General features: G+C 38.1%; 1 protein-coding gene across 1 annotated transcript; it reads left to right on the top strand.

The window, feature by feature from the left end:
- Positions 1-4,863: 4,863 nt before the first annotated feature.
- On the top strand, positions 4,864-7,048 carry LOC106316010 (bidirectional sugar transporter SWEET13). Its single transcript, XM_013753870.1, has 6 exons — positions 4,864-5,059; positions 5,187-5,223; positions 5,348-5,561; positions 5,685-5,846; positions 6,049-6,168; positions 6,572-7,048. The coding sequence occupies exons 1-6, from the start codon at positions 5,014-5,016 to the stop codon at positions 6,878-6,880; spliced, it is 888 nt and encodes a 295-aa protein (XP_013609324.1). The 5' UTR covers positions 4,864-5,013; the 3' UTR covers positions 6,881-7,048.
- The last annotated feature ends 1,761 nt before the right edge of the window (positions 7,049-8,809 follow it).

Genomic DNA, 8,809 nt, shown 5'->3' with positions numbered 1-8,809 from the left:
GTAATTGTAGCCAAAAAGGACTGACAACCCTGTTCAAGCATCCGTATCGCAGGAACTGCTGAAACCACTACTTTCTCTTGAGCCGGACACAGACATTGGTACTATATCGGGGGAAGTCCAGTCTCCAATTGCACACGACCTTTATGGTAATCAAGAGTGGCCCGATACTTTCCCAACCAGTACATACCTAAGATCACCTCGTGATTCTTTAGGTGGACATAGACCAGAATCATATGGAATACCTTTCCCTGAATTGACACTGGGATATTCGATATGAGACCTAGTGAGTTCATGGCTTCCCACCGGCCGCCCTCACTATCCCAAAATTATCACCAGCGTCCAGACAGAAAAGACCCTTTCCGGCCAGTTCCGGACTCACAAAACTATGTGTAGCCCCTGTGTCGAAAAGTACATGGGTTTTTACACAACCAATCATGAGGGTCCCTATAAGAGACCCACATCAGAATCCCCTAGACACTCTATGTTCCAGAATCCCCTAGTCACTCTAGGTTCCAGACCAAACATTTCTACTTGAATGAAAAAACATAAATTTAGAAACTACCAGAATTGAATAAAACGATCCAGAAGCTCCGTCGTCTCGGGACAGCTCATACACCCTAGGTGTTGTGGTCGGCTTGCTCTGGGTCGACTTGCCTGTGTCTTCACGACCCTTCCCCTGACTTCCTTGCAGCTTGGGACACTCCGACTTGTAATGTCCACTCTTGCCACACTGGAAGCAAGTCATCGAGTCGTTTCCACCAGACTGACTCGGTCGAGTACAGTTTTGAAGCGCATGGTCCATACTGCCACATCGAACACAAGCCCCCATGGCCTTCCAGCACTCACCTGGATGATTCCGTCCACATTTCCTTACCTCCGTCCACCTGGTCACATTTTCTCTTTTTATCATTTGTCTTGCCCGACGGGCCAGACTGTGGCTTAGCCTTAAGCTTAGCTTCCTCAGCCAAGTTAGACTCCAACAAAGCCACTCGTTCAACCAGTTCACCGATGGTGTTTAAGGTGTGGATCAAGCAGTGGGTTTTCAGTTCCGGCCTTAGGCCTCGGATGAACCGACGAACTTGAACTGCCTCGTCCTCCAGCTCCCTTCCAACTAACCGTCTGAGTCGGTTGAACTCCTCTTCGTACTCTCGTACGGTTCTGCGGCCTTGGACCAGATCTAGAAACTAAGCTTCCTGACTGTCCCAAGTCTCAGCCGGAAAGTATTTGCGGTTGAATTCGACCTCGAACTCCGCAAAACTCTCGAGACTTCCATTGGTACGCTTGTCTACATCACGCCACCAGTTATACGCGTCGCCTTCTAGGAAGTGAACCGCAATTTCTCGCCTGTAATCCTCTAGACAACGAGTCGATCTGAAGCTTCGGACCAGCCTACTTCTCCACTCGTCTGTCACAATAGGATCGGTGCTACTTATATACCATGGATTTGACCCATTTTCATCCATGGTATATAAGTGTTTTACTATCTATATATTATATATTCTATCCTATTAGGTATGTTTTCAGGTTCAGCAGTATCTTAGAGTAAAGTGATGATTATGGAGTATTTAGGAGCTTAAAAGAGATTTCATCCGAGCTGACCATTAGAGGTCGATACGAAGAAGAAGCAATCATTCGATGCACATCCAGTGCCGTCGATCGATACAGAAGAGAAGCCTCGATGATTGAAAATTATGATCGATCGATGTACATCCTGTACCATCGATCGATGTCGAGACGCGAGATGCGCGACTTGGTTCCAGCCAACTTTAAACCCAAGGTTTAACCAAATTACAATATTACCCCTGACGAGTTTTTTACCTAATAGTTATATACTTTCCTAAGTGTTAGGAGGCGAAGAGCTTTAGCCACCATTGTATTCTTACTTTCAGCGAGAGAGAGAGAGAGAGAGTTTTAGGAGAGAAAATCATAGAGAGATTTGTGATTGTAACTCCATTGATTCATTTATTCTATTATATGCAGTTTTTATCTATATTTTGTGTCATGAATTGCTTAGCTATATCTGAGTAGTTTACTTGTTAAATTCAGGGTTCAAATAGGTTAGAGGGATTAGCCCCAACTATAGATTTGCAGAGTTGTGATATTCATTGATTGATTGTTCTTAATGCTTGTTTTAGCCTTGCTAACTAGAACATGAACCTAAGAATTTGCATGTGTCAAGCATCCTTGATCACCATGTCCTGAATCTAATATGTCATGCTAGGACTGCTACCGCTGATTTAGGAGACTTGTGAGCATTATCAACCCGCGCCTAGGGCTTAGCTAGAAGCTATCGATCGATATTTTCTTCTGACAATCGATCGATATTGCGAAAGGTGTATCGATCGATATCCATATAGGATCATCGATCGGCACTTTCTTGTGATCAAAAGACGATAGTTGAGATCCAAGATCTAGTTAGTTAACCAGTGAAACATTGCCATCGCTGATCACTGTGATTAAGGAGTTGAGCTCTAATATATCATGCATGCAACTATTAGGCATCTATAGGATTATAATTTCTAACGTCTGAATAGAAACCCTGTATCTAATATCTTCCAATAAAGTTAAACCCCCAATCATCTTGTTAGTCGAGCAATAGACTTCCTCAATTAGGATTGCTATTTACTTTTAAACCATAAAACAACAAACACCTAGAATTAATAACGATTTAATAGGTTCCCTAGCTCCTTGTGGATTCGATCCCTAAGTACTGCAACTGAACCTCTTATTTAAGAGAGTAATTCACTCCTTAGAGTAATTTGAGTGGTATCAAATTTGGCGCCGTTGCCGGAGAACTCTGATCGCTATTAGATTTAGTGTTACTGATTCTTATTCTTTTCTCTACCCCCATTCTGACACAAAAATTTTTTCTTGTCTTTTCAGGTGCATGTCCAACAGTACCAGAAGCAACAAGGACAAACACCTGCTATTCTCAGAAGATCCTGGTCACTTGGAACGAACAATCCGCAAAGACCAACGTTCCACATCGCTCGACGCAGCAGCTTTCACGTCGACTGATTCTCGCACCCAACCGTCGACCGACATCCGACCTTCATCGTCGACCGATCTACATCGATCGATACTACACTGCGTACATCGATCGATCATCAGTCGCGAAACATGGTTGCGATTGTTATTCTGAGACAGGACGAGAATGGAAACCTGTATGACCAGGATGGTCATCTGCGTAATGCAACAGGTCAGAAACTATACGCTCAGAGGAATGTAATACCTGATACTGATGCTATAGGAGCTGCTCAACTTGTAGAAGAGGCTGCTCGACCAAGGGCATTGGCCGATCATGTAGCATCAGTATCAGGGATTATATTTTCTGTATACTGTAGATCCGCCCCTGCTTGTACAGATACTAATGATTAATCGGGAATATAAGATTAACCCAAAATCATAATATATACATAGTGACGGAAATCCAGTGTAAATGTTTAAGTTGACTGGTACATTAAAAAAGGAGCGATCACATTTTACCAGAAAAAAAAGAGCGATCACGGTTAGGAATTTTAATGGTAGTACTCGCTGTTGGACCGCCCTATCTGGCCTTTTAAGATATTGTTTAATACAATAAACTCTTTATTGTTACAACATAAATCATATTTATTATTCAGCAAATTCATACGGCTAATTTAGCCTGGAACTTTTATCCGAGATCCGGATTCGATCCGAGATTCGATCCGGATCCGATTCGAAAATCTGGATATCCGGAGGGGCCGAATCCGGATCCGGATAATAAAATGTTGGATCCGTCAAAGCTGGATCCGGATCCGGATATCTTGATTTTTTAGTCCGGATATCCGGATCTGTAAGTTTTATTAATAACTATTTCAAAAATAGTAATAACTATAATATATTTTCATTTTTATAATAGTATATGTAAATTTTATGTAAATTTTGTAATATTATACATAGAAATAATTAAAAACATTATATATTTTTATTTTTAAATTATTTTTAATATTTTATATATATTATTACTATTATTTTATTTATTTTAAGGATCCAAATCCGGATCCGGATATCCGCCGGATATTACAATTTTTAGAAGGATATCCGACACCCGAATATCCGAAACCCCGGATCCGAATAAGGATAATAAAATTATGGATCCGCCGGATAAGGATCCGAATCCGGATACCTTAAAATTGCCCGGATATCCGATCCGTCCCAGGCTTACGGCTAATAACGATTTGAGTTACTTTGGTAAGTGAAAATAAAGTTTCAACATTGAATAACACTAACCTAAAAAAACAGCACAGTTCGCTTTTAGTGTGGGGCTCTGATGGAATCGTTAAGCTCGATCAACTCCCCCTCCTCGCTAATTAGCTATTAGGGAATCAAAAACTTTAAAAGATGATTTGAAGTAAATCAAAATCATAGTGATCTATACTTCTTTAATTGGTAATTAGCTAGAAATATAGCAGCCGAACAACGGGCTTATTGGTTACGCCGCGAAAATACTAAGTAACCACTCATTAGTGACTTTAATAAAACCTCTATCGACCACTCTTTATTCCAATTTCTTTTATTTTTTGTTTTGTTTCTTAAAGAAAGTAATTTTTAGATCATTCGTATGAGTACGATACTACAAATATAAACATAGCTTTGTGGTATAAAGTTTGATTCTAATTTAATAGACACCAAGAGTGCTGCCACATGAAAATATAATACAACTTTTATTTAAAAGAAAACATCAACTGAAAATATCTGAGACCAATAATGTGACCTGTCCTTCTCTCATTACTCTGGAAACGATGTCGTTCTAAACATATTAACACTACACCCCTTCACATGTGAACCCTCTATATATATCTGCTATGGTTGGCATTGTTTCATAGCTAAAACTCACAAAACTAGAGCTTGGCTTTCAAGAGAAAGAAGAGTCTTCAAGAGCTCTATCTCGCTCTTTCACTTGGTCTTAGATATTTCTTTTCCCGTTCATAGTTTTTGTCAATAATCCGACCAAAAAGGAGAGAGAAATAATCAAGAAAGCAGAAACAAATGGCTCTACCTCACAATGTATGGGCATTTGTGTTCGGAATCATGGGTACGTATATATAAGCATTCATAATTTCGGTTGCATATCAAATCTATAGGGGCAAGCTCTATATAACATTTTGAATGATACTGTTTATATGATAAAGTCATAATGTTTCTACGCTGTAATTTTTCAGGTAACATTATATCATTCGTCGTGTTCTTAGCCCCAGTGTAAGAATCAACATGTTCTTAGTCACTCTCTTTTTTTTTCTTGTCTTTCTATCGAGTTAGTTAAAAGTTCTTTTCAATCTTATGTAGACTTTTTTTTTTTTGTGCAACTTTCAATCTTATGTAGACCGACCTTTGTAAGGATATGCAAGAAGAAATCTACAGAAGGATTTCAGTCTCTTCCCTATCTTTCAGCGCTATTTAGCGCATTGCTTTGGATTTACTATGCTATGCAAAAAGATGGCTCAGGCTTGCTTCTCATCACAATAAACGCTGTTGGCTGCTTCATCGAAACCATCTACATCGTCCTTTTCATAACCTATGCTAACAAGAAAACTAGAGTATGTTAAAATACTTTTTTTTTTCCGCTTTCACGTTAATCATAGACATGCACATACGAACACATATATAAATGCCTTTTTATCTGGTTTTCTCACAGATAGATTATTGAAATGATGTTGCAGATATCCACTTTAAAGGTTCTTGGTCTCTTGAACTTTTTGGGTTTTGCCGCCATTGTCCTTGTCTGCGAGATGTTAACCAAAGGATCGACACGTGAGAAAGTTCTCGGAGGGATTTGTGTTGGATTTTCCGTCATCGTTTTCGCAGCTCCTTTAAGTATCATGGTACGTATTATGTATGTGTTAGACATGCGTAAAAAAATAAGATTTATCTATGCGAAGGAAGCATGTTAAGTTTACGTATTATACCTATGAAGAACATAATAAATATTCATATTAAATAGATAGTCTACTTGTCTTTCCTTTCCTGGTTATGTGGAGCATTATATATTAAAATATTAAAATAAACAATGATAAATTGGTGCAGAGAGTGGTTATACGAACAAGAAGTGTGGAGTTTATGCCATTCTCTTTATCGTTGTTTCTTACACTTAGCGCCGTCACATGGCTCTTCTACGGTCTCGCTATTAAAGACTTCTACGTTGCGGTGAGTTTTTCTTATTTAATTCAGTTTCGGTAATTTTTAAGCGTATAAAAAAGACCGCACAACATTATATGATTAGAATATATGGGTGGTTCGCAATGAAGTAAAATGAGTAGTGTACCACTTTACCTTTGTTCATTTTAGCTTATTCTAACTACATATGCAAAGGCTGTTTGGTACGATACTATAATATGAATGCCGTGTCGACGAATATATGATTGTAAACCGTACGCATATGATTAGCATTATATAAATAATTGGACCCACTAAATTTAAAGTAGAATACTAGAAACACCAAATGTAATTTGTTCTGTTGCGATGTCGGTAATTTTTCTTTGTGCAACATTGTATGTCGGCGATAAATGGAATATTAATGTCCTTTACATCTAATTTTGAACTATTGAAGCTTCCAAATGTGTTGGGCGCGTTCTTAGGAGCTGTTCAAATGATTCTCTACATAATCTTCAAGTACTACAAAACTCCGGTGGCTGAGAAAACAGAGAAATCCAAAACGGTGACCGACCATTCCATTGACATGACAAAGCTAACCTCCGTTATGCCCACTCCAGTTTCGGATACAGCGGTTCATCCACCGCCTGCTATTCACGATGTTCCCGAGTCTCAGATTCAAGAGACCAAGGTCAAGAACCAGAATATGGCCAGTTTGAAAGATCAGAACAACAAGGATCTCGAGAACCAAAACCAATTTAAGTAGGGAGTCTTATTTAGACATTATTAATAATGTATTTGTTTGAGTTGTGCACTCTAGCTTAACTTCTTTTCCTTTTTTGTATTTTGTTGTTTCGCATCTTTATTGCGGTCTCTGGTACCTCTTTCAAACCATCATTTTCTTTCCAGGTATCTGGAAATTGTGCTATGATCAATAAAAATCCTTTCTAAAAATCTATAAACTATTTTTGTTATATGATATCACTCAAATTACCCTAAAGAGTGAATTACTCTCTCAAATAAAAAGTTCAGATGTAGTACTTATGGATCGAATCCACAGAGACTCTAGGATTACACAATAGATTATGGTCTTTGAAATAGGCTAGATTAATTGGTTTATAGGTTTTAAAGCAGTAAATGAATTGGTGAGCAAGGTTATTGCTCGATTGGTTGGTTTTGAGCTTCTTAACAGTCGGGAGAATAACTAGATTCATGTATGTTCTCAGGTATGATAAGTAAATACTTAATTTGGGTTTTTAGGGGTTTATTAATATTAATTGTTCTTGAATTCAAACTAAGATATAATCTAATCTGATTATATAATCTGGATCTCGGATTTCAACTATCGTATATCAATAGTGAGAAAGATTCGTTAAGAACATCGATCGATACACCTTTCAAAATATCGATCGACAGAACTATTGTTGCGTCGATCGATGCTTCTTCCACAAAACTTTACGGACGGGTTTGATTTATATTCTCTAACTCACTAGATCAACTCTCGTTTGTATCTAGTCAGTTAGATCATACTAGTTTATTTTCAGGTATTGAGACAAACAATGACTTGAACTCAATTAATCCTAAGATCTAAGTTTGAAGGTGATCAATCCTAAACTTAGCTTTAAGAATAACTAGATGAAGAACTATGTTTTTAAACACCCTAACAATAGTTTGAGTCAGTAATACATTTGTCAACCTATTGAGAAACCTAAATCTAAAAGTAAGGACTACTGAGACATATTCATGAAACACATAGTTATGATGGTCTGAATAATACTTAATTAAAGTGAAAAACAAGAGTAAGCAATAAAGTAAATGAAAGCAAAGCAGTTCAAGATCTTCTCTGTTTTGTAGTTTAGATCTATCTCTCCAATCCTAAGCTCTCTCTCCAATGGTGGCTTTTTGTTCTCTCCAAACTAGGTCTAAAAGGTCTCTAGGCAATTCTGCCTTTAAAATGATACAAAACCCTAATATTATAGCTTAACAGGCGGCCATGGACTTAGAATGTAATTATTGAAATTTTTGTGAAACTTGCAATCTTCTAATTTGTCATCAACTCGCGGGTGGTCGATGATGCAAGTCTTTCATCGATTGATTATTCTTGGTGTCCGTCGTTCGATATTCTGATAAATAATCAATCATGCAGTAAAGCTCAAAAAGTCTCCAAATAGCTTCAAATACATCATTTTTCTCCAGTAAGTACCTGAACCTGTAATTACTCTAAATAGACTCTATATATTAGTAAATATACCTTAAAACACTTATATACCATGGCTAATAATGGTAAAATCCATGGTCTATCACTATACATGTGGTGTAGCCCTGGATAGGACTGTCTCTCCCTGGATCACTTGAAGGTGGCGTGGGTGGATGAAAGGTGATGGATATGGTCTTCTCCTTAGAGCTATGGGATGCTATAAAGATGTTTTTTTCTGCTCCACAGACACAGGATCACCCTGCTTAGTGTCTAGGATGGATCACAGATATAATCCTTGCAAACAGAGAATCAAAGACTCGATCTGTATCAAGGTTTGTGGATTGATGTGGGACACAAGAGAGATGGCTCGCCTCCTGATACTCCAAGGCTTCTGATCTGGATATGACACACCAAATCAGAGAACCCAAGCTGGATATTACACACCAGCAGAATTGAGAGAAAACTCAAAACAAAGAAGTTGAGAAAAATGTCGATTGA

The sequence above is a fragment of the Brassica oleracea genome, chromosome C9 (assembly GCF_000695525.1).
Source record: "Brassica oleracea var. oleracea cultivar TO1000 chromosome C9, BOL, whole genome shotgun sequence".
NCBI lineage: Eukaryota > Viridiplantae > Streptophyta > Magnoliopsida > Brassicales > Brassicaceae > Brassica > Brassica oleracea.
This window is presented reverse-complemented; position numbering and strand designations above follow the sequence as displayed.